General features: G+C 43.0%; 1 protein-coding gene across 4 annotated transcripts in view; it reads right to left on the minus strand.

The window, feature by feature from the left end:
- Positions 1–7,591: 7,591 nt before the first annotated feature.
- The window catches only part of FCHSD2 (FCH and double SH3 domains 2), a 177,274-nt gene continuing 159,011 nt past the window's right edge, over positions 7,592–25,854 (minus strand). For 3 of the 4 annotated variants that reach the window (XM_089513033.1, XM_089513036.1, XM_089513035.1), the window contains 8 exons: positions 25,069–25,230; positions 19,673–19,807; positions 17,895–17,978; positions 17,574–17,751; positions 16,036–16,256; positions 12,633–12,762; positions 11,881–11,966; positions 7,592–10,454 (listed from right to left, as the gene is read on the minus strand). In XM_089513033.1, coding sequence (XP_089369159.1) covers positions 10,371–10,454; positions 11,881–11,966; positions 12,633–12,762; positions 16,036–16,256; positions 17,574–17,751; positions 17,895–17,978; positions 19,673–19,807; positions 25,069–25,230 — 1,080 coding nt within the window. In that variant the 3' untranslated portion in view covers positions 7,592–10,370. The remainder of the gene's footprint in view (positions 10,455–11,880; positions 11,967–12,632; positions 12,763–16,035; positions 16,257–17,573; positions 17,752–17,894; positions 17,979–19,672; positions 19,808–25,068; positions 25,231–25,854) is intronic. The other variant, XM_089513034.1, reaches the window with a different exon arrangement.

Genomic DNA, 25,854 nt, shown 5'->3' on the forward strand with positions numbered 1-25,854 from the left:
GACACGTGAGATGGACTTACAGTCGCGTAGATACAGTCCAGCGATGTCCATTTTGGGATGGGTTCCAGCCCACGGTTCTATCAAGAATGCATCCTGCTTTGTAACTGAATCACTTCTGGGCAATTCCTTTGCTCATGCGGCAGTTTCTCAGCTGATGCTGAAACACAGGAAAATCCATGCCAGCCCTTCCCTCCGCTCCCATCCTGGGAACAGCCTTGCTGGGCTATTTCCAGGAAAGGTCACCATCAGCTCAAAGGCCAGCAAAGCCTATCAGGCCCAACCATCTGGAGTAGCAAAGGTCTTTTCCTTTGGAGCCACGGATGGGTCATAATTCTTCCTGTTGCAAGAGAGACACAGTCCTCCCTCTACACTTTCTGCCTCAGAGGCCAGGCTCACCGGAAAAGTTTGTTGCTTGCTGATGCAAACTCCAGAAGTGGAGCCCAAGGCTTTCATGGCTGGCATCCATAGATTTTGGTGGGCTTTTTGGGCTATGTAACCATGTTCTAGAAGAGATTATTCCTGACGTTTTGCCAGCATCTGTGGCTGGCATTTTCAGAGAATGCTGGCATGGAAGAGAGTGGGATATATATGTGTGTGACCCTATGGGCTTCTCAAGATGGGGCAAATGGGATGGAGAGGGAGGTGGAGGTATTTGCAGTTGCAGGTCTCAGAATTTCAATAAAAATATCTCAGAATTTCAATTAAAAAATGACGTGTTTGTTGTCCCAGATGGTTTTACTTAACCATCATCATCATCATCAGTGATCTTTTATAGTGGGAAAACTAGGACTGTTTGAGGGAAGGAAGCTGCAGGCGCATTTTCTCTCTCTGGAAGATCTCCTATGATTCCCACATTGGTCTTGGGGCAAAGTGGTCCCCTCTGTCCGTGGCACAGGCCTTGGCACTGCAAATGCAGCTGCTCCTTTAAAGAGTAAAGAGGAGAACAATTGCCAGCTAAAGTGCCGTCTGGGCCTCTTCTTCTTCCTCCTCCTCCCCTGCATTTGTGCCAAAGTTGCTTAAATAATTTACCAGGGCATTTTAAGAACTCCCTTGGCGTGAAATGTTTCTGGGAAAGTGACTCCCTGGTTTACAGAAAAGCAAGTCAGAGTAACACATCCCATACTGGTACCTGGCAGCTATATATATGTGTGTCTCTGCCATCTTTCCCCCTCTCTATATGCCATCTTTTCTCTTTCTCAATGCCATCTTTTCCCTTATCTCAGTGCCAATCTTTCCCCATCTCTCTTCCATCTATTCTTTCCCCGATCTCTCTGCCATCTCTACTCTATCTCCTTGCCATCTTTCCTCTATTTCTGTGCCTATTTATTTATTTCTGGGATTTATATCCCCCTTTTTCCTCTAAAAATAGGACTCAAGGCAAACCTTCCCTCCATCTCAGTGCCATCTTTACCCTATCTTTCTACTACCTTTCCCCGTATCTTTGGCATCTTTCCTCTATCTCTGTGACCTCTTTCCCCTATATCTCTGCCATTTCCCCCATCTGTGCAAAGTGAATGTGCAAAGACAAGAGAAATTACATACTTTAGTCTTACACATTTCCGAAGAACAGACATGTGAAAATAAATTAAAGCTAAAAACAAGATCAGTTTTAAAAAGGTGTGTCATTCCCATTAACCTAACATGTTTTTTACACTTTGTTTTTCCAAGGAATCAATACATTCAGTACCAAAGAATTACATTAATCCTTAGGCCCAAAACAATTAATTGTGTCCTTGACTTTCCCCCCTGAATTGAGATGATTTTAGAGAAAGAAACAGCAATGGTTCGAGGCTGTTCATAGTCTCAGAAATCCCTGCTTCCCCTCAGGATTTAATGAACCAAAATCTGGTTTTTTATTATTTGTGACTTTATGGTTTTAAATGATTTTTAATGTTATTGATAATTCAGTTCATTTTAATGTTGACATTTTCAATGTTTTAACTATATTGTATTAGTTTTCAATTTAAAAGCTGCCTTGAACTGCAGTTTGTTGGAAAAGATGGGATGATGATGATGATGATGATGATGGGCAACACTATTTCAATATTTCTTTGTAATTCGGATGGGAGCCAGCCTGGCGTCGTTGTTTTCAGTTTTGGACTATGACTCTCAAGACCAGGGTTCGATTCCTCACTCGACCATGAAACCCCACTTTGTGAACTTGAGCAAGTCACACTCTCTCAGCCTCAGGGGAAGGCAATGGCAAACCTCCTCTGAAACAAACCTTGCCAAGAAAACCCCAGGATAGGTTCTCCTTAAGAGTCGTCATAACTTGGAAATGACTTGAGGGCACACAATACAAACACACCCGCTGTGGTTCAGAGGCTGCCAGGTTTATGTAGTTATTGTTGTGTGCTTTCAAGTTCTTTTCTTCATGGGGTTTTCTCTGCAAGATTCTTGCTTGCCTTTGCCTTCCTTTCATATTAGTTTTATATTCTTGCATATTTTGATTACATGTATTGGTCAGTTTGCTTTATATTATATTGTATTTACATTATATTGTACTGGATATAATGCCAGACAGACCCCCCAATCCTATGGGCTTTCACTTCGGCTGACCATGTTTCCTTGAGGCAGAGTTATGTAATATTCCACATTCATGACAAAGTAAGACAATAGCAAAAATGTTATTACATGAAAATAACAACAACAACAACTATTATTATTATTATTATTATTATTATTATTTCAGTAGATGTAGAGGGAGGCTGTGTTTCACCACAATCGTACCACGAATATTTTTCCGACCGGCCTTTCAACACATGATCATAAACCTTCTCCCACTCAATGACACCATTTTGTTTTCCTAGCAACAGGTCCTTCACTTTTTCTGGACTCTGCGTTGTGTACAAGATCTTTTCGTGTTTAAAGCTGCTTTGGTAGCTGAAATATTGCCCTTTCCAATGAAAGTAATGTATGTTTGGAACGTCAACCCTTGCTCTCTTGCTAATGCCCAACGAAATTTCAAAGAGAGGGTCTTCGAACCTTTTCCGCATCCTAAGAGGGCATCTTTCTTGGAAATGGGACAATGTTGACATTTATCTTAAAATGAAGGAACAGTCTGGAAATATCCGGGAGGAAAGTCTATATTGCCCCATTTAAAATGGTAGGTATGGAGAGCCAGTGTGCCATAGTGGTTTGAGCATTGGACTATGATTCTGGAGATCAGGGTTTGATTCCCAGCTCAGCCATAGAAACACACTGGGAGACCTTGGGAAAGTCACACTCTCTCAGCCTCAGAGGATGGCAATGCCAAAGCTCCTCTGAACAAACCTTGCCAAGAAAACCCCACGATAGGTGCGCCTTAGGGTTGCCATACTTGGAAATGACTTGAAGGCACATGACGACAACAAATGGCCAGCCTATTTTTACTTCTTCCAAAGCTCTCCTTTCACTGGAATGCCTTTAATTTCCTGCTGAGCTGAAATAGCCATTTTCTCTCTCTCTCTCTCTCTCTCACTCTCTCTCTCTCTTTCTTCTTCTTCTTCTTCTGCAATGCAGAGGTTTGTTCATATTCTGGTAGGAGCTTTCAATCAAGACTTGTAATCTCCCAGTTCCCTTGGGTTTAATTTTCCTTGTCGGTGGGGAGCTGTTCACTTCCCAAAGCACGTTTTCAGCCTAGTCTCCGGAGATATTTTGGGCAGAGAATCTCTCCTTCTTCCCCATCTTCCAACTTGTGGCAGTTCCTTTTCCATTGATCTCAGATTTCAAGGCTGCATGGAGGCTAATGTCTGCACAGAAATGGGTTTGGATGAACACAGTGCTTTGTGGTTGTTGTTGTTGTTGTTGTTGTTTTCTATTTAATTTTTAAAGAAAAAAAACTTTCCCCATTACAAATAGTAATAACACACATACCGTTTAGAAACTATCGACATGATATCTAATGTGCATATATTACTACATATGAACTGCGTAACATAACATGATACACATAATGCACATAAAACCAAATCAATACAAAGAAACAGTAAAATATAAAAATGGCTTGTTGTTGTTGTTGTTGTTGTTGTTGTGTGCCTTCAAGGCTTTTTTGACTTATGGGGACCCTCAGGCAAACCTATCACAGGGTTTTCTTGGCAAGGTTTGTTCAGAAGGGGTTTGCCATTGCCATCCTCTGAGGCTGAGAGAGTGTGACCAAGGTCACCCAATGCAGTTCATGGCTGAGCGAGGATTCGAACCCTGGTCTCCAGAGTCATAATACAACGCTCAGATCGCTATGCCATGCTGGTCCTCACACAGTTCTTTACACATCTTTCAAAAAGAAAGAAATTCCTAGAACATAAGAGTGTCAGCCAGCATTGGACTCCAAAGGCTGCATCTGCAATGTGGAAACAATGCAGTTTGTGGCCACCTTAACTGCCATGGCTCCATGCTGTGTAATTCTGGGAACTGTGGGTTTGTAAGATATTTAGCCTTCTCCCGTCAGAGGGATATTACCTTTGGGACGCAACAAACTATAAATTCCAGAATCCCACAGCATTGAGCCACGACAGTTGAAGCGGTGTCAACCTGGATTATTTTTGCAGTGCAGATGCAGCTGAGACCAGGGTTCAAATCCATGCATAGCCACAAGAATTTCGCTCTCCCATGAAATATTCCTTTAGTTCCCAAGATTCTAGCATTGTCGTTATTGTTGAAGTCGTTTTGAACTTATGGTGACCCTAAGGTGAACATATCGCTGGCTTTTCTGTGGCTGAGAGTGTGTGACTTGCCCAAGGTCACCCAGTTGGTTTCCATGGCCGAGCGGGGATTCGAACCCTGGCCTCCAGAGTCATTGCCCAAATGCTCAAACCACTAGACCACGCTGGTTCTCTAGCATTTCAGTAACTTAAAACTCCAGTCGAACATTTAGAAATAGAGTTTAGGCACCTTAAGAAAAGGGGTAGAAGAAGTCCAGTTGTGAATGACTTTCAGTGCCTCACTCTCTGGAATGCTAGAAATTTGGGGTTGTGGTTGTTGTTCTGTGCGTTTGAGTCACTGCTGACGTATGGCAACCCTTTGTTGTCCTTCTTGTGTGCCCCCAAGTCGTTTCCGACTTATGGCGACCCTAAGGCAAACCTATGATGGGGTTTTCTTGACATGTTTCTTCAGAGGGGGTTTGCCATTGCCATCCTCTGAGGCTGAGAGAGTGTGACTTGCCCAAGGTCACCCAGTGGGTTTCATGGCCAAGCGGGGATTTGAACTCTGGTCTCCCAGAGTCAAACACTCATACCATTACGCCATGCTGGCCCTTCTGTGGTGACCCTAAGGTGAACCTATTGCAGGGTTTTCTTAGCATGTTTCTTCAGAGGTTTGACTTTGCCTTTGAGGCTGAGAGAGTGTGACTTGCCCAAGGTCACCAGTGGGTTTCCATTGATTCAAATCCTGGTCTCCCAGATTCCCACTACAGTACACCATGCTTGACTCAAAAATTTGGGAGCTAAAGGAGATTTCTTATGTGTGTTTGCAAAATTTCTATTTGGAGGACAGTGCCTTTTGCTGCTCCACACTTCTCCGGAAGCTCCCTGGAGGGAAGATATTGCTTCCCATGTTCATTATTAACACACTGAATAAATGCTTCATGCTTCAGGGGTCTGGACCTATGCTCCCCCTTTTTGCATCTCCCCCTTTAACCTCTTCAGCTGAGCGCTTCTGTGTGAAACCAACTGGAATCCACTTCTCATAGCCTCTTGCCCACATCCCCCGGTATACTGTTTCTGCTCCTAAGGGTAATATGTAACCACCGATACCTTTATACGACATCAATCAGTTTCTTTTAAAAGACCCGATGTGGGTGTATGTGAGAGCATCTGTCTACAGTGGGTCCTTGGCATCTGCTGAGGTTTGGTTCCAGGACCCTCCCATGGATACCAAAATCCATGGATGCTCAAATCCCACCAAATATAATAATAAAATAATAAAATTTTTATTTCTATCCTGCTTTTTGCCAGGCCATCAAAGCGGCGTGCAACAAGTTAAAATACATCCATATATACATAGTGCCCCCCCTTAAAACAAGATTAAACAGTATAAGATTACAAACTACATACTAAAATCTGAATAATCCAAATAGTCATCATCATGGACAGAGTCCGATAGATGGGAGGCTTATTCATGGCTGAGTATTTTATTCTGGGAAGGCCTGCTGGAAGAGATCCATCCTAATGGCTTTTTTAAAGCTCTCTAGATTGGTAATTTGAGAGATCTCATCCGGCAGGCCATTCCATAAATTGGGAGCGGCTTCAGAAAATGTCCTCTGGGTGGTAGCCATCAATCTGATCTTTAAGGGCTATAGTAAATTCCTCCCAGAGGACCTGAGAGTACGGGGCGGATTATATGGAAGGAGGCGATCCCTTAGATAGGTTGGGCCCAAGCCATGTAGGGCTTTAAGGGTGATAACCAATACCTTGTACTATGCCCGGAAACTGATAGGCAGCCAGTGGAGTGACTTCAGTATTGGTGTTATATGGTCACTCCTTGCTGTTCCTGTGACCAATCTGGCTGCCATATTCTGTACCAACTGGAGTTTCCAGACTAGGCACAAGGGTAGCCCCATGGAGAGCGCATTGCAAAAATCAAGTCTTGTACTATGGTTTTGAGGACACCCCGTTCCAGGAAAGGGCGCAGCTGGCATATCAGCCGAAGCTGATAACAGGCGCTCTTGATGTCGCATTCACCTGATTCCTCATCTGAAGCAACGGGTCAAGAAGCACCCCCAGACTGCGAGGAGAGCGTGAGACCCTCTAGGACTGGAGGTTGCAGCCCAATCCCTGGTTTGGGGGGCCCTACCGTAATTACCTCCATTTTGTCTGGATTCAGCTTGTGCTTGTTTTCCCTCATCCAATCCATTACTGTCTGAAGACACTGGCTGAGGGGAGAGATGCCATCTGTCATTGTTGCTTCTGACCGAGACATGGAGAAATATATTTGGGTGAAAAAAATCAAGGTTTGTTTTTCAGAATATATATATATATGAATATGATCAAGCTATGGATGTTTGAATCCATGGATAAGGAATCTGTGGTTCGGGACACAGCTCTACAAAGTGCCATGGTCCTGCTATAGTCCTGGGCTCTGTCTTCTGCATGCTGGCCTTTAGAACCCTGTTTTCCTGCCCTATGCACTTCCCAGCATGCCTTTTGGTCTATATTTTCATTTATTTTTTTATTTTCAATGAGCAGTCACAGCAATCGATTAAGTAACAAAAAAGAAAAGAAATTGGAAAAGAAAGAAAACAGCTTGCTAGGGAATAGCGAGGGGGAGAGGAGCAGAACCACACACCTCTGTTCCTCGTGACTGGACTGTCCACATATCAAAACTGCAGGAGGAGAAACTTATCACATGTGAATCAATAGAGGAAAAGCACTGCCCATCAATGAAGAGGAGTGCTCCAGGAATGGATGGAAGATGAAGCAGCTATGGGACAGACATAGCATTGTGTGATAAGGTACGCTACTCCGCTTTCCTGCTGGAATTCTGTTTTGGCAGCCTTGCGCAATAGTGACAGATGTTCACATTTAGATCCCTTGAATGGCAGCCAGTTTGTCAGAGATGTTTGATCCACAACAGTACTTAATCCACAGTAAGTCATCTGCATTGATTTAAAGCCACTTTTTTATTATTCAACATTTTTATACATAATAAATACAAAGTTTTACAGCCAATATAAAGAAAGCACCCAAGGTCCTGCTTTCAGTGTATTGACGCTGTACATGGTGATACGTTCTATTGCATGCCCTGTATGAAGTTTAAAAAGGAGACGCGTTTTTACAACTTTTCATTTTTTTAAAATAAAAATTAGCAGCTCTTACAGAAAATATTTTTAAAATATAACTAAGGAGAATTTTTTTTAAATAACACTTTCTGAATTTTTGAGAGTCTAGGGGACACAGGTGTTCGCACGCAAAACGAAAGCAGAAAAAACTGGCTAACCCGAATTGAACATCTGAGTATTATTGGCAACACTTAGGCCCCCCCCCCCCCCCATGAAACATTTAAAAATGTTTGAAGTACAGTTCTTCTTTAAAAAATTGTTTTTCTTAAAAAAACCATAAGAACAAGTTTGATAAACACTTTTAAAAAAGGACCTCAAACGGATCAAACGGACAGAAGGTGCGACACCCCCATCCCCATCCCACTCCCCAAGAGACAATCTTCACAGAGACCTGCAGGATATTTGGCAACTGCTGCAGACGATGCTCTTATGCTGCTTCAAACAGCCTTTCCCTTCCGCAGGCCAACCAAATGAAAAAAAAAAAAAAGGGGGGGGGGAATTGGCAAAAAACCGAAGGGTCACATTTCAAGAGACCCAGCCAAGACGATTTGTGCAAAGTTTCAGATGAAAAGTCTGAACGTTTGTCAAACGATTTCACAAAATGCAGCCACAGAATAAAAAACAGAAAGATGTAGTCCTTTAGGCCACAAAATGGAGGAAACGGTTGGTGCGTTTTACTCGCTCAGGGGGAGGAAAATCAAGACACCAAGAGCTCTTGTTAATAGTACTTAACAGTACAGCTCCATACACATTCCATAGGTGGTTATACATTGAGTTTTGCTGCTCAGAGACCATTTAATCAGAAATAAAATTTCTTTCCCCTTCCTCTTTTGTTCCCTCATCGTCTTCTACCACGAAACAACTCTGCCTCTCTCCATCAAAGTCCCAAGTGGCTTGCTCAAAGAAACCAAGGCACCTCTCCTGTCTCCCATTTGTAGACAATTTCTAGTGTCCACTTTAAAAAATCATTAAGAGCTGCAAGGACACCAAAGGGTGAATTTCCAAGTCTGATTTCAAGAGGAAAGCCCATGGTGATTCCCAGCCCCCCACTCCAGTCCAGAATTTGGGCTGGTAAGATGAAGCCACTGGTGTCAATGATGTGTACGATCATACCTTTTGACCCGCTAACTGTTCCAAATAGGCTCTGTACATCTTTGCAAGACCTTTTACAAAGCCCTGCAAACTCTATTGGGTGTATTGTGAGACGAACGAAAGCAATGCTCCATCAAACCACTTGCAAAACTCTCTCGTGTGTGTGAAAAATCCAACTCTTGCCCACCATCGCCATCACCAGCAACTTTTTTTCTCTGGGTCTGAACCGGCCCTTTAGGCTTTGCATGGAGATCTCTGCTAGGACTATCCAACGCTAAAGCTAGACACCACACGTCAGTACTCTAAAGATAAAAACTCTTAACTCTAGCCGGATGTTCCAGTGATCAAGATACACCGTTAATGTCAGAGAGCAAACTACACAGCCATAACCAGGATAAGAAATGATCCAAATACAAAAGGGGAGGAGAAATCTGCTGAAAAAGGAAATCAACGGCTATTATCGGCTATACAATGAAAATCCTGCTTATTCAGTTTTATCCTAAGAAAAACATGTTGTTGCTACTAAGGTCAGCGCTTTTGTAGTAGATAGTCTATTACTAAACGCACCGCATAAATATCAATACAAAAAGAACATTATGTTCAGGTTTTACTGTTACTTTTGGAAGAGGTGCACGCTGACGTAAATTCACCCCATAAGAGCTGCAGTGCTTTCCCTTTGCTGTAGGACCATCCTGCCCCCCACCATCTTTTTTGGGGGGGAGACGGGGGAAGTAGAAAAGGGAGAGGAAGAGAGAGGAGCCAGCCTCTCTTTAAATGTACACTTGTGAGTTCCCTTCTCTATTCCATACATACTGATTAACAACCTAATCAGAGTAAGTAACACTACTTGGATAGGAAAAAAAATTAAACACATTCCTATGGCAACAGTAATATACTGTACTAATAATGCACATGGTATCGTATGCTATGACTTCAGGCCGGTCTACACGCTTGCTCTCTCCGTACAAAAACACATTTCTGTAACGACTTGTCTTTTATTGCCATCAACCTGTAGCACCTGATAAGCCAATCCCATTGCCTCTTCAGGTCCATGCGATGAGGAAGGAGACTGTGTTGACTGTGTGCTACATGTTGGGAGAGGTTTCGGGGAAACGTCATTGCCAGATTGCTGCCCCAGGGAAGTGCCTCTTTGTAGACTGGCCCATTAAGTGGCATATGGAAGAGGGAACTCTCTGAAGCCTCTATTGACAACCCGAACGGCCCACATTCAGCTACAAAGGCATTCCTCTGTTTCGCTTTGTGCTAAAAAAGGAGGAAGGGTGGCAGATATATAAAGTGAAACCAAAGGACAGCGACAAATAAAAAAGGCACAAAAGAGTCATGACGATGGGAAGGAGATTCCACCACCACGTGTCAAAATGTCTCTGGAAAATCCTCCCGCTTTCCCATGATCTTTCAAAAGTCTCTTCCATCATGCAAAAGGTGCCCAAGATAGGAGAGCGGACCAAACATCGCCAGTATCTGGTCTTGATTGTAGCACTATGAGGCACACTGTCCTGTTGGGTCACACCAAAGTGATTTCCACGTCCTCGATCTTCTCTGTCGGTCTGCGGTGTTGTTGTGTTGGCGGTGGAGGGGCAGCCCGTACCTGAAACAGAGCCAAACTGAGCATGACTTGAAGAAGTCTACCTTGAGCACCAGGGACTATATAAACCTGAGGCAGAGAAAGTGAAATCATCAAAGGTCTAAACCCTGATTGTTGCCCTCCCATCATATAAATCCATTTTCTGGAGTACAAAACCATGATTTCTGGAGCTGGTGTATTTCAACCAACTATAGTTAAACCTTACTTGCAGATCCACATCTGATATCAAGGGAAGACACTGATTTGTTTTGTTTTTAGCCACCAGATGTTATAGACCTTTTTATTTAAGGAAACTTTTGGGTATTAGTGTTTTGTGGGTCTTTCAGGTGATGTGGCCATGTTCTAGAAGAGTTTATTCCTGATGTTTCCCCAACATCTGTGGCTGGCATCTTCATGGCATTCTCTGAAGATGCCAGCCACAGATGCTGGCAAAACGTCAGGAATAAACTCTTCCAGAACATGGCCACATCGCCTGAAAGACCCACAAAAAAATATGTATGCCGGCCATGAACTGACTTCACATTTTGGCTGTTAGTGTATCAAGAAGACGAATTTCCTCATGGGAGGGGTGATGTAGTGGATTTTTATGTTTAAAGTAGCTTTTAATATTATTAACTTTAAAAAAAAAACTTGTGTTTTTTAAAATAAAAACTTAGTTTAATTGTGTTTTAACATTTGTATTAACACTTTAAAAATTGTACTGTGCTATGAATACGTTGTGCGCTGCCTTGGCTTCCATTTTGGGAGAAAGGCAGGATATAATGAAAGCAAAAATAAGGATAAGCATCAGGAAATGAGTAGAGATATTGTAAGAAGCCACTATATAAGAAGCTATAACCCTGACATATGGGAGGGGGAATAACAGAGGAATCGACTTTAAGGATTTATTTAGAATAAAATAAAACAAGCATGTATGGGAAATTCATTTTCTTAAAAGGGAACAGGAAGTCAGTTGTTTGTTTGTTTGAATATATGATCTCTGTGTTTTTAATGTTTGTATCCATTTTATGTATTTGTTGAAACTTAAAAAAGAGAATAAAAAATAAAAATTAATAGTGGAAGCAAAAGCTTCTGTAGGTCTCTTGACAACATGGGAGGAGGAGAGTCAACGGAGAAAGGGGTGTGTGAAAGTCTGGGAAGAAGCTAGGTCCATTCATACCTTGTTAAACCACAGTCCAGCACAAACGTCTCTAAATCAGTGTGCTCCAGATGTGCTGGACTACAAATCTTATCACCTGTGATGGAAGCTATAATCCAACATGCCAGCAAGACATCCAGGCTGGGAAAGGCTCATTTAACATGACATTTGACCACAGCCATTATTTCGCATTCAGGCCTAGCACATTTGTTGACTTTTATCCCCCACCCCATGGGCATCACTGCAGCAGCAGCACATTTCTGCAATTCTGTGGGTGTCTGGAAAACGTACAGGTCTCAGTTTGCCGTATGAAGTGCTTTCGGGAAGAGGTCGTGGTGGCTGGGAGAATCCAGGAGAGTTTGAAGTGAAGCTGTTTTCTGAAATTGCAAAATAAATTAAAAAATCAAACCACTTTATGCTTTGGATGAAATCAGTCACATACACTGATCTTAAAGAACACCAGCAACTAAGGGGCTGTGCAGACAGGCAACGCCATGCCGCCTGTTTTTGCCCTGGAAAGAAACCACAGCAACCAGATGGCGTGGCCTCCGAGGGACCAAAAAGAACCCGCTTCTGGGTGGGTTCTTTGTGTGTCCCCAAAGGGGTGCCATTGACGTGCTCGCGCACCATGATAATGCCCCTTGTGCATAGCACTGTTTGGGCACTGCCCCCGGGGGACGTCAACATGGCGTGCCCCGTATGTACGGGCATGCTCCATAATGGCAGCAGGGTGGCAGACCTAGGGCTTGGACCATATGAATGCTCTGCCCTAGTTCAGCTCTAGCATGCAGTTAGGGTGGCACAAAGTGCTGGTCTGTACTGCCTCTGAGTGTCCACCAGCATGATGGGAGCTGAGCAGGAGTTCCAGAGATGAGAAAATGAAACCTCAGTGCCTTCTAATTACTTGTAGTCACTGCTACAGCCATGAGAACAAGAGATATGCTAAGCTTGCTGCATTTCTTGCAGAATTTGCCTTTTCTTGGGGTGGGGGGGGGAAGAGATACAGATATAATCTTAAGTGTTTTCCTTTTGGCTGCTCTTACCATTTGTTGATGGAGATCTTGGGTAGTATTGAGAACTTCTCTTGTCAGGACTATGGAAAGGGCTGGTTGGCGGTTGGTCATACAGGGGCAGGGGCGCCAGAGAATTTTGCGGCTTGGGAGATGGAGATACCTGCAAGGCAAAGAAGAAAATGCTGAGACAAATATTCTCCTGCAAAAGAAACGAGATATCACTGCACACAAAGAGCCAAGCTACAGAGAATGTTATTTCCAAGGGCATCTAAGAACTGAATGTTTTGTTGATATGAACTTCTGTAATCTGGACCAACCTGTACCTGGGATTCAAAGTGGGCAAAGAAGTTATCAACGCTGTTTTGCAAAGTGCGTGGATCCTCTTAGAGGATAAAAGGGACAGAGATGCACACACTAGGGATAGGAACTGCATAACCCTCCAGATGATATGTAAAGGGATCCTGTAGCACCTTTGAGATTGTGCAAAATGAATTGTAGCATAAGCTTTCGTAGACTTGGTCTACTTCTTTAGATGCATCTGCGATAGTAGACCAAGTCAATAAAAGCTTATGCTGCAACTCCTTTCACACAATTAGTCTCAAAGGTGCTACACGATCCATTTGCATATTGATATTTCAAATTAACATGGCTGTGTCTCCGAATTCTACCTCCGGATGACGATGGACTGCAAGTGCCACCAGCTTTAGCCAGCACAGCCAATGGAGTGGAAAGCTGGGATTTGCAGTTCAATAATATTTGGAAGCTCACATGAAGAAAAAATTAGTTTTAAGTAGTTTGTGTGTGAGCCAGCATGATGTAGTGGTTTGTGTACTGGACGACAAGGGTTTGATTCCACTCAGCCATGAAACCTATTGGGTGACCTTGTGCAAGTCACATGCTCTCAGCCTCAGGGGAAGGCAATGGTAAACCTACTTGGGAGAAAGATGCCAAGAAAAACTCCATGTTAGATTTGCCTTAGCGTTGCTATAAATGGGAAATGACTTGAAAGCACACAACAACAATAAGTTTGTGTGTAAGGAAGACTGAAGGGCCACACTATAACTAGTTTTCCTTTGGTCACCAAGGCACAAAGAAGATCTTAATGCCTTCAAGACATTGCCCTTGTCAACAATTGCCTTGGTCCTGTGGGGCAGAAGGAGCACCTACAGAGCTCCCTCATGTGCAAGCTCCCTCTTTTCCAATCACTGAACACTTTATTCACTTAATAAATCTGTATCCTGTCTTTCAGCTTTGACCAAGAGAACAACAAAGCAATACATCGAACACCAATTTTAAAGCAAGATACTGAAATAGACATGTTTTGATAAGGAGCAAAAACTAAAATATCAAGCTGGTAAAAATTAGACTACAATGTCCCTGGATGGTTTTGTTTGCAAATCCTCCTGGAATCTGGGGAGCCAGCCCATTCAGGGAGAGAAGCCAGAGCTTAGAAGATCTCTAGACATTCCTTGGAGCTCACAAAGCTCTGGATCTGTCTAGGCGAAGTCGATGGACCAATTAATCAGGGCCAAAGGAGGGTGTGCCCTTGTGTGTTTGCATGGCAGGAAGCTGCAGCCAAGTCTAGGTCCTTGGCATGTAGCTATAGGATGCATGTGGCCAGAAATGTCCACTTGTTTGCCATCCCACACCTCACAGGGTCCATGTAGACACAGTGGCCATGAGTCCAAATGCCTCCTTGGCCGAACAGTTCATTTAAATAGTTTTAGGCTACACTGCCTGAGAAGAGTAACTCCATGTACACCACCCTTTATTCATTTCAGAAAGGAAAGGAAGGCAACAAGGGGAATGAAAATGAAAAACAAAACAAAACAACAAATAATAGCCAGCTTTTTATCTTTTGTTTGTTAACTGAAAACAAGGAAGCAATTTCAATAATAAAAAATTGACCCCCCCCCCAAAAAAAAGCTGAAGACCTATTTTTCAGAAATAAACACACTGAACTGCAACTCTAAGAACCAGCGGTTCTCTTCGTGCCAAGGCCTGTTTGATCTCACAATACTCCACTCAGAGATTAATTACAGGAAGGAGACCGGGAATTTCCTCTTTCTGCTTCTATTTCCGTTTTGCCCCTCACCACTCCTTTCATTCTTTGTACCCATCTGTTGTTAAACTCTGCTGATATTCAAAACATGATTACTATTCAATTGGCTTGACATAAGCAAGTTAAGCTATAGTATTCAAAACTTTCCAGTTTACCAGGTTCCAAAAATCCGCAGAAAGGAGGTCTACTCTTTTTCTGGAACCCCACACTGAGTCCCTGTTCCCTTATGAAATGTAGAAAACTAAGACATTTGCATGTGGATAGGCCACCCTTATGCAGATGATGTGTGTGTTCACATTATTTAATATGTATGACATTACATGAAAGGTGGGGCTATGTGGTGTAGCCCTGTTCACATGTAGTGGCAAATGGCTTCTTCCATGTGCAAACAGAACTGGAATGAGCTCAAGAACAGCAAACTGCTTAAGAGACAGTGACAACCCATCAGGGAGCCTTGCTAAATCTGCTGATTCCTGGTGGCAGCCTGCCTGTAGAGCTCAATGAAATCCTGGAAAGCTGGGCCATTTGCCATCCAGGTGATGCTAGCAGCAGATATGCTCCGACTACTGCATGAACAGAAAGCTGTTCCTGTGGCAGCAGTGAGACTTGCTGCTGGATTTGCTCCATTACAATTCCATGAGAGGGGGAGTGTCCCCTTTTTTTCCTCTAGCCCTCTCCCTGAGTGTTAGCCTGAAATACAATGGACATTCACAGCTAGAAGCAGAAAAGAAAAAGGTTTGGGCAGACTCCATTTTGATGGCTTTGTTCTCTGTGTGTATGTGCTTTCAAGTCACCTGTCTACTTAAGGGTGGCCTATAGATTTCACTGAACTATCTTAGGCAAGAAATGTGGTTTTCCCAGTTCCTTCCTCAGAAATATAGTTTACAACATCTTGTATTCATTGGCAGTCTCTCATCCAAATAAGAGAGATGAACAATGGGGCACTCATCAGGTGAGTACCCCATTGCATAGCTGCATCTTGATCCTGGCTGTCAAAGTGTTCTCCCACATAATGGTATGTCAACTTACGATGGTGGTGCTTTTATGTGGCTGAAGCATCCTGCAAATATCTAAGCTGAACACATCATTGTGTTGTATGATAAAGGCACAACTTTTCCACAAAGAGAGCAAACGAGGCTTGCTGATGTTTCAGATGATGTTGCGTGTGAAACAGAAGAAGCAGACCTAAACCTGATTTTATTACTAAATTAGAGTATTTCAAAGGAAATAAAACATCTTCATTTAGGAAGCAAATTCTCAACTGCCCTGTAAAACAAGGGACATCTGGCAACTGCTGGTTAAATCTTGGTCAGAATTTTATCTGGTCCCCACGCAGGCTTATTCAGAACCCTGCCAAAACTCCTCCCATACCTGAACATCTGCAATGCACCGAGACTCTCCATTTTCCGAGGCAGTTAACTCTTCTACGAGTACAGATGGGAAAACCCCAATGTGTCCATTGAATTCCCCTTCCCAGAAACCATCATCATCCTGGTTTTCTTTATTCAAGATCCGGATTATTGCTCCCTCTGGAAAGGACAGTTCGTCGTCTGTCTGGCCCTCGTAATCATAAAGTGCTTTTACAAAACATACTGGAAAGAAAATGGCAAATATCATAACACAAGAATTTGAAAAGGCATCTGATGCCTATTTTGCTTCATGGACATGCACTAGATAGCCTCAAACATAAAACATATCCAGGGATAGCTGTGTTGGCCATATAGCAATAATATCAAAAATTCACAAAACAGTGATACTTTATTGGACCAACTAAAAAGCACAAAATATATGCTGTAAGCTTTTGCAGCTCCATATGCTTCTTCATCAGGCAAAGGGGTTAAAAATCATACAGAAGGAAACAAACAATAATGATGTTAATCACCAGCCTGCATTTTGTCAAGATGTTGCTGGTGTAGTTGATTAAATTGGTACGGAGGGATATCTATGCAGGTAGAGACCACTTCTCCCTCTTGTCATATGGGGTCTGGGGTCTTAAACTCCAGAAATTTGAATTTAAATTTAAATGGAATTTAAAATTTATTTCCTGGACTTTAATAGGGTGTGTTGGGACTACTTGGTAGTAGTTCCAGTCTCATCTGTGTGGCTTGTCCCAGAATCTGGTGCTGAGATTGCTGCTTGATGTTATGGCACCTCAGGTTCAGAGACCTGAGAGTTTCAACCTTATTCACCAGCCTACGCTGGGCCTTTGGTATCCACTGGGTTTGGTTCCAGGACCCCCTGTAATAAAATCTGTGGATGCTCAAGTCCCATTAAATGGAATAGCATAATAAAATGTTGTCCCTTATATAAAATGGCAAAATGCAGGCTTGCTGTTTGGAATTAATATTTTTAAAAATATTGTTAAGCTGTGAATTCTTGAATCCATAGATAAAAAATCAGTGGATATGGAGAGTTGACTATACTTCCTCATCCCTCTAGTTGTTCAACATCAACATGAAACCACTGAGTGAGATCAGCCAAGGGGTTGCAGTGTGCTGTCGTCAGTGAACATCTCTGCATCAAACGTAAAGTGCACGTCTGTCCTCTGGTAGATGCTTATAGGAATATATAAATAAATCAGACTGGTTCAGGAGACTGTATATTTTTTGCATCTTAAGAGATTCCCCGAGCACACTTGCTAAATATGCATAACGCACCTAAATAACTTGTTTAATGTGGGTATTGGGGGCACTAGTTTATGGACTGCTTCTAATTTTCTTTGGACTGGGCATTATTTTATTTTGAAGCTGCTGGATTTGTGCTTAAATCCCATTTGTGTTTCATGGTGATGTTTTTATTCATTTTAAAAGTTGCTCTGAGTTCTTTTGAAGTAGGGAATGTGACCAAGAAACCTCCAGGATAGCAGTTCACCACACAAGCCCAGGTGATCCAATCCTGTCAGTACTTACCACTGGAATCCCCATTGAGGCTTCCGGAAACTAGCTCAGCTTCTGTGGAATTGCTGGAAGTATGAGACCGGCTGTCCAGCGCCGCCAGCGACTGCAACATGCTCAAAAGGCTGTTGGAAGTTGGGAACTGCAGATACTTCTCTGGTACATAGCCTACATGGCCGGCCTTATTTCGTGCCTGCAGCAGTTGAGAAGAGTGAAAAGTTTGAAAGGGGGAGGGGGGGGAATGAACAAGCATACTGACTTAAAAAAAACAGTGAACCTACCCCCCTGGCACTCTCCCCTCAACATGCCACAACGACAGGAAAAACCAAATGATACCTTTACCCAATCTTCCATATCTCCATCTTCAATAACTTCCAGAACTTCATGTTCCTCAATGGTTAATTCATCTGGTTGGGAAGCCTGTGGAGAAGAACAGTCACAGGGCTTGTCTACATTCTTTATAAACCTGACCCCCCCCCCCCCCCAGAGTCACTGCGTGCTGTTTACATTATGCAGACCCAAAACTCCAAACTGAGTCTGGGCTGTTTACACATTGTCCCACATAGGCAGCCACCTGTCATTTGCTGAAACCCTGCATCAGGTAAGGAGGGGATTCGGGGGGACTTGGGGGCCAGAATAATCCAGGAGAAGCCTGGAGTATTTTGGCACATGTAGATGAGTCCACAAACATTTGTGGTAGATAGGTACTCAAGTTTCAGCAACCTCACTCCCCCTAACTTTTAACAGGAGAATCTTAGTATAGGAGGATCACTGGCCCCAACTCCTTGTCTGAAAGGCAGATGATGCTACATTTAAAACAAGTCAGATTCTTTGGAAACTATCCAGAACTGAAGGGAGTGCCTTTTCCAATAGGAAGGCAATGCACTTAGCTAACATATTTCTTGGGGCAATTTTTCACATGGCTGCCACTGACCTGACAAGGCAACAAACAACAAGAGGGCTAGGAAGAAGTCTTTTTGTACAACTGTTCATCTTATGCTGGTAAGGTTTCCTACTATTAAGAATTCCAGGGGTCTGTAGCTACTGATAACTGTTGCACAAATGAGTCTGATGAGACTTGAGGAAAACCTCATTCAAGGAGGAGTGCAAATGACACTGTAGCAAAAACACTTAGCATTAGGATGCTCTTCAGTTTTATTATGGAAATCATTTCAAAAGATTGCTGGAAATATAGTCTGCTTCTTCATGAAGGACCAGAATCAGCAGAAGATAGGAACTACTGGTCCCCCAGACAGTTCAGAAGCATATCATGGTTGATGGTACTGAAAAATGCAGACAGATCCAGCAGAACCAACTGGGTTGCACTTCCTTTGTACAATTCCTAGTCTAGGTCATTCACCACTAAGCTATGGGCAACCAAGAGTGTCACCATTTCCTACTTAAGTTAAACTAGATTCAAATAATCCACATCATCTAAGAAGTCCTGATACTGAAAGGCCACTACACATTCAAGCACCTTGGAGAAAATGACATAAGGGCATTTAGAGAGGGCTTGTGAAATCCCAAGGTTTTACTCACATTCGGAGTTGCTGGAATCATGTCATTCTCCCAGGAGGTGTTTACCACTCAGCCATTTCTACTCTGGCTGCTTTTATCAGCCAGGAAGGTTAAGAGGCAAGTATATACATAGACTTTGAAGCACCTGCCAAGGGGGCATGAAAATCCCCAATGTCATTAAAAAAAGCATCCAGAACCATTCAACATCTGAGTCAGCCCTGCCAATTCAAACAGGCAAAGACTAAGAGCCTCAATAAACCTCAGCCTTATCTAAGTTACGGCTTCATCCTTACATCTAATGATGAATCAAATCTGTCCACAACTACACCACTATTCTTGGTATACTACCATCCCCTTCGTAGAAATGTTTCATGCTTTTAGGTAGTCAACATCTCCAAATCTCTGGAATTCTGAACCCAACAGCTTCATTGTAATCCAGAGTTTAAGTGGGTAACCATTCCCCACAGGGAAGAGGGAGCAAGCTAATATTTCATCTCTGGGCCAAATACCAACATTTTGCTTTTTAATACATAGGAGTCTCCATCAGTGTCCAAGGCTACATTTTCTCACTGGCAAGGTCCCGACATTTTACGCACCTTGTATGAATACACAACTTTGCAGGTCAAGGGATAATTTCTGAGTGTACCAGAAGGACTGGAACTGCTGTCATCAAAACCATCCATGCCATCTTCCAGCTCTTCTCCTTCCTCCCTCTCTATATCAACATTTAACTAATGAGAGAGAGATTGGAAGAGAATAAGCATTCTGGATATATATAGATGATCTGAGTGTGAAACATCCTCCCAACACAGCACCAACTATAAAGATAGCTGTTGAGTGAATACCCAAAAAGGTAGAAAGGTATCAACTGGTAATAAGTAGTACTTATTAGTCTAAACCCAGAGGTTGGTGCTTTGATTTGCAGATGGTTAACCTGTGGCACAATCCGTGCCTCAAACAGAATATACAGTGGTTGTTACTGGCATGCCTGGACATGAGCTGGAATATCCATGGATCTGGCCATCAGCATGGCAGAAATGTAAACTCGTAGGGACATAAGGCAACTGGTAAAAACTTCAGCAGCCTCAGGCAGTGTGGACCACTGCCAACAAGAACAGGGGCTGCTCAATTTTTGCATTTCCTTTTCTGGCAACCAATGGCTATAGGATTCCATGGTCCGTAAAGTGACCAAGCATGTGCCTCCTTAAATGCCAATTCAACCTAGTGGGGCATGAAGCAAGAGCTGTGGCTGTGGCCACAGGAACTGGTCACAGCCCAGTTTGGAAAGTGGCAGTAGATGTCTAACCAATCGCCCTGTACCACATTGCTCAGATTATTATTACTATTAGTAGGAGTAGTATTTGTACTCTGCTCTTTTGAAATCTCTCAGAGCAGCTTACAAATTGTCAGTTAGACAGTTCCTGCCCTCAGGCTTACAATCTAAAAAAACATGCCACAAAAGGAGAAGGGAATGGCAGTGGGGAAGGGGATTGAGTCCTCTTCAAGATTGAATCCTCAGCAAACCAAAGGGATCTTGTAGCACCTTTGAGACTAACTGAGCGAAAAAGTTGCTCAGATGCATGGAGTGACCTGATTGTGTGTGTGTCTATGTGCACACTTTCCTGGCATGCCAAAACATTTTACTTTTACAAGTTACCATCCGGGCTGCTTGTGCAGTCAATTTGGCCTTGCACTGGCATTAAATCACAAACAGGTATGTAATGGGAAATGAATTCTTTAGAATATTTTAACAGCAGGCTAAATATTTCGATTTCAAGCTGTTTGATGAATGCTGTTCTCTTATTTGCTCTTCTCTTATTTAGAACATGTTCAGTGCAGGGCTGTCAGGAGCTGCTTCAAACAAATGATCTAACAAATGCAGATACAAAGAAAACAAAGGCACCTGTGCTAAGCGATGTTTTATAAAAGAAAAGGGAGAAGCAGTTTTGGCACAAAAATTAATAATCACCACACGTGCCCTTGGGAGCCCAGGGAATGTATAAATGGAGAGCAAGAATGACACAGTTGGGTGTTTCTATTCTGCAGAGTTGGACCTATAACTGCTCAAAAAAAGGGAGAAAGGAATGCCAGCTTCTGTCTAACTCCAGTCTGGCTGCCAAGGGCACAGCCAATCTTTCACAACCAAGGCTGGGTGGGAGGGTGTGTGTCAAAAGGGGAAAATGGAAATTAGATTTTATCCTCCCACACTTCAGCATCTGCCAGTTCGTTAAGAACTGGCACTGACTACAGACACTGCTCCCAACTGCCGGCATGCTGTATTGGGCAGGGGAAGAGTGCTGGAGAGGGTCCAGGTTCTGCAACAGGAAACTGACGGAAGAAGGGAGCCAAATAAAGGGGGTGGGGAGCAAGCTTGTAGGAATGAAATGCTTCCCTTTTCTGCAGTGTGGTGAAGAGATCTGACGCTCAGCATCTCAGGTCTCTGTCCCAACAGTAAGAAATGCACTTGTGCACATCTGCATCTTCCCTTGGTCTTCTGCCTCTTGCTTCCCTTCTCCTGCTAAAAAGGTAGACTGAACACTCTTTGGTGGCAGAAGGCTGCTTTCTTTCTTTCTTTCTTTCTTTCTTTCTTTCTTTCTTTCTTACCAATCACAACTGAGAGTGCCAACATGGGGATCTCATAAAATCTAGACCTCAATTTGCAATTCTAATTATAACTTTATTTGTAGAAACAAAGCCCATGGAGAAGATCTGTCAAGCATAAGGCCCTAAGATTTTAAAAGCCCTGTTAGGGAACCCCAGCACCCATTCAGTACAAATGTTTTTAGAGCTAGGAACCAAACGCCTCAAACATTATCACAATCTCCTGCTAACTCAGAATTCACCAAATTGGCTCTCCATAGATCTGTCAGACCACAACTCCAGTCATGTGCAGAATGTGGCTGCTCAGTCTGGGGATGATGGAAAATATAACCTAATACACTAAGGAGACCAGATTGGGAAAGGTTGCTTTAACTTAAATTGCCATGAGCTTGAGGCTTTCTGTATTTGCTCCATCACTGAGGGAACTGCATTCTCCAACTGTGGCACACTACTATGCTGTGTGTTTTAAACCATGTGCCGGGGGGAAAAAAAACAATCTTCCCTTCTTGTCACCTGGCATCATGGCAAGACAAAGTCTTTAAAACCCCAGCTAAGTGCTCTACTATGTGCTAAACTGATACAGGCAAATCTTAACACAGTGACTAAACTGTTAGGAATGTCATTGTTGTCAACGGCAGGGGATTATCTATGAACTGGCTACTTCTATGGGGCAGCAGAAATAGATTACTGCTGCATGCTATGAAGAAAAACCGTATCAGAGTTAAGATGGCTCTTAATTATTCCAATTTGTCAAACAGGAATTACTGCAACATCTTAATTACTAAGGAAATTCAACTGTTGGCTTTTGATACATTGACTATTATTCTTCATCCTCAACCTCAAATAGTGAATGCGGTTATTATTCCCTTTTCAGTTCCCCAAAGTCCCCCAGGGGAAATAGCTTTCTTTTTTCCTCATGGCAATGTCTTCCAGGGCACATGGAAAGCAGCAATAAATAAGATGTGGATGGCATTTTTTTTAAAAAATTGCCCCTCTCTATGAATTAAAGATACCCTTTTCCATCAATGTTCCTATGAATTTATTACAGCAGGTTTCTGACACAAATTTGTATCTCAGAGAAAAGATGCGTAAAGTGGATGATCTAGAATCCTTGTTGTTAATTGCCCTCAAATCGACCTCAGCTAATGATGATCCTCCAAGACTGCCTGTCATCCCCTGCTCTGTTTAAGTATTGTCAATTCAGGCTTGTGACCTCCCTGATTGAGTCTATCCACTTGGTGTGTGGTCCTTCTCCCTTTCTGCTGCCTTCTACTTTTCCTAGAATTATTGCCTTTTCTAATGAGTTGTGCCTTCGCATGATATGGCCAAAGTACAATGGCCTCAATTTGATCATCTTGAGATTTCAGGCTTGATCTGTCCATTTGTTTGTCTTTTTAGCTGCCCATAGTATTGTCAGCACTCTTCTGCAGCACCACATTTCAAATGAGTTGATTTTCTTCTTCTGTCTCTTACGATTTTATTCTTACCCCTAAGCAACCAAACATTCTGCAGCTGAGACATTAGGTTCCAGACAAAGTGCCAGGCACACAGGCTGACTCAACATTTGTGTGACTTATTGGTCCAGCTTGTTTCTGTACTCCTTATTTGTGAAGAGTGATCATCAGAGTGACCATTCCACCAATAAGTACATTCAGAAGACCATCCCACTCGTCCCACCCCACTCTGTCCCTGCAAAAGCTTGCATGGCTGAGTGGGTAAGCATATACAAAGCGGGTAACCGAACTGTCCTCTGCAATTCCACATGCTTCCTGGATGAACTCCTTTTCCTACAATCTTGGTGTCTTGCTTTTGACAGTTGTGATGTCTGACTCCTGCAGCAAGGCCAGATGGTTTGTAATCCTACTGGCATGGTCCCTACTGTTTGTTTTAAAGAGCACCCTGATTTAATGTATACACATTAGCCTAGGCTAGTAACATCTTTATTTCTGAATAACTGTACCTGATGTTAGGTGTGCCAGAACTTAAGTAAATTTATTCCCTTATCTTTCTTAAACGTGACTCAACTGACTAGTGCATTCACTACGTGTTCATTCACTTTTTAATTCTCCAGCAGACCCATATATCCACACCTAACATTATTTCATCCAGCTCATTAATGTGAACTGTTGCCTCCAAAAGTTCTTGCGACAATACATAAGCTAATTTTTATGAGGCCATAAAATCTGATAACTGAAATACAACTTGACTCTCATTGTTGTGTACCTTCAAGTCATTTCTGACTTATGGTAACCCAAGGGCGAGGGTTTTCTGAGGCTGAGAGTGTGTGACTTGACCAAGGTTACCCTGCAGGTTTCCATGGCCAAGTGTAGAATCAAACTCTGATCTCTAGAGTTGTAGTTCAACACTCAAACCACTACACTACACTGGTTGTACAGCATGACAGAATGAAGAAAGCTGAGAGGAAGAAAATAAACTCATTTGAAATGTGGAGCTGTACAGATTGACTGCTAAAAAGACAAAAAAATGGGTCTTATAGCAAATCAAGCCTAAATTCTCATTAGAAGCTAAGGCCCGTTACAAACGGGCCAGAAAGTACGCGCAGAGCACATACTAGGGTTAGAAAGGGGTGGTGCTTCTGCACTCCCCTAATCCTAGTGTGCGCTCTGCGCGCACAAAATGGCAGTGGCCGTTCCACACGGCCGCCGCCATGACGACATCACGACCGCGCCGCCTCTATACGGGGCGGCGCGGATGTGACGTCCTTGCTCCGCGCCAGGGCACTTAGTGCGCCCTTAGCGCGGAGCAGGAAGGAGCTCCATTTTGGAGCTCCTTCCTGGTTTGGTTTGGTCCGCTGGGCGCAGCCTTCACACGGCTGCGCCCAGCGGACCAAAGGAGAAAGGGGCCCTTTCTCCTCCTCCCCGCCGCCGTAGGGTGTCCTTGGGGCTTGAAGCCCCAAGGACACCCCTTTCCAGGCTGCGGGGAAGGGGCCTTTTGCCGCTTTCCCGCAGCCCGGAAAGTGGCGGATCGGGACCTCAGCGGCCCAATACCCCAGGGAAAGGGGCAGGTACAGGCCGCCGCTTTTCGGTGGTCTGTAACCCGCCCAAGATGACTAAAATAAGGCTGTTGTACTTTGGACAGATCATGAAACGATGGGACTCACTGAAAAAGATGCTAATGCTTGGTAAACTGGAAGGCAGTAAGAAAACAAGGACACTGCACTACAGGTGGGCTGATTTAAGCAAGGAAGCCATGGCTGTTCTGACTTTGCAAGACCTAAACAGGGCAGTTGATAATGAGGAATCTTGGATATCTCTTCTTGGGAGGCTTAATAGAAGTTGAACTGACTTGGGGACAAACAACAACAATTATTAATATATGACTAAAGGTTCAGAAGAAGGCAGAGCCAATGGTTGCACAACTACGACTGTACCAAGTGTGAAGAGCCATTGTTGGCCACAATAGGAAGGCTTGCCCATCGCTCATTCTCCAGTTCCTCCATGACTTGATTCATCGCACTTTTCAGCCATGTATCCACCGAAACCCCAATCTGCTTTAGGAGGTCAAGTCGAGCTTCTGCTTTCAGCTTTATTATCTACAGTGACAAAAAGAGACAGAATGTTACTGACACTGTTCAACAAACTCAGGAAGTGGGGACATTACCAAGGGGATCCAATTTGGAATGAAGAATACATTTCATTCTGTAGAGTTGCTTCTTGAATGAGGAGATGTTTGCCAGATGTAGTCCAAACCACAAGCCTGGATTTTCTTTTTATTATAAATTTATTGAGAATTCAAATAATACAACACAACAGCACAACACAACACAAAGAAGAGAAAAAACAACAACAAACAAAGAAAGGTAAAAATAAAACTAGGTAGATTAGAGTTAGTTAGAGTTATTATTAGTTTTATTTTTTATCAAGCCTGGATTTTTATGACCTTAACCATTCTTTGGACAGAAAAAAAATTACTACCAACTGCAGTTTGATTTTAAGTTGCCTTTAATTAAATGGTAACTCTGAAAATAACTTTTACTATAGCTTTGTGAGATCTGTTGTGCATTTATGTATTTATCTGTATCTACATCTATAGCAATATAAGCCCAGAATTATGGGATACATGGATGTATGCCATGTAGAACATGCCCACATAGCCCGAAAAACCCACAAAAAACTATCTATGGTCAACATCTGATAGAAGTTGATCACAGAATCCT

This window comes from Sceloporus occidentalis, unplaced genomic scaffold (genome assembly GCF_023333645.1).
Source record: "Sceloporus occidentalis isolate IW3139 unplaced genomic scaffold, rSceOcc1.0.p SCAF_2, whole genome shotgun sequence".
Taxonomy (NCBI): Eukaryota; Metazoa; Chordata; class Lepidosauria; order Squamata; family Phrynosomatidae; genus Sceloporus; species Sceloporus occidentalis.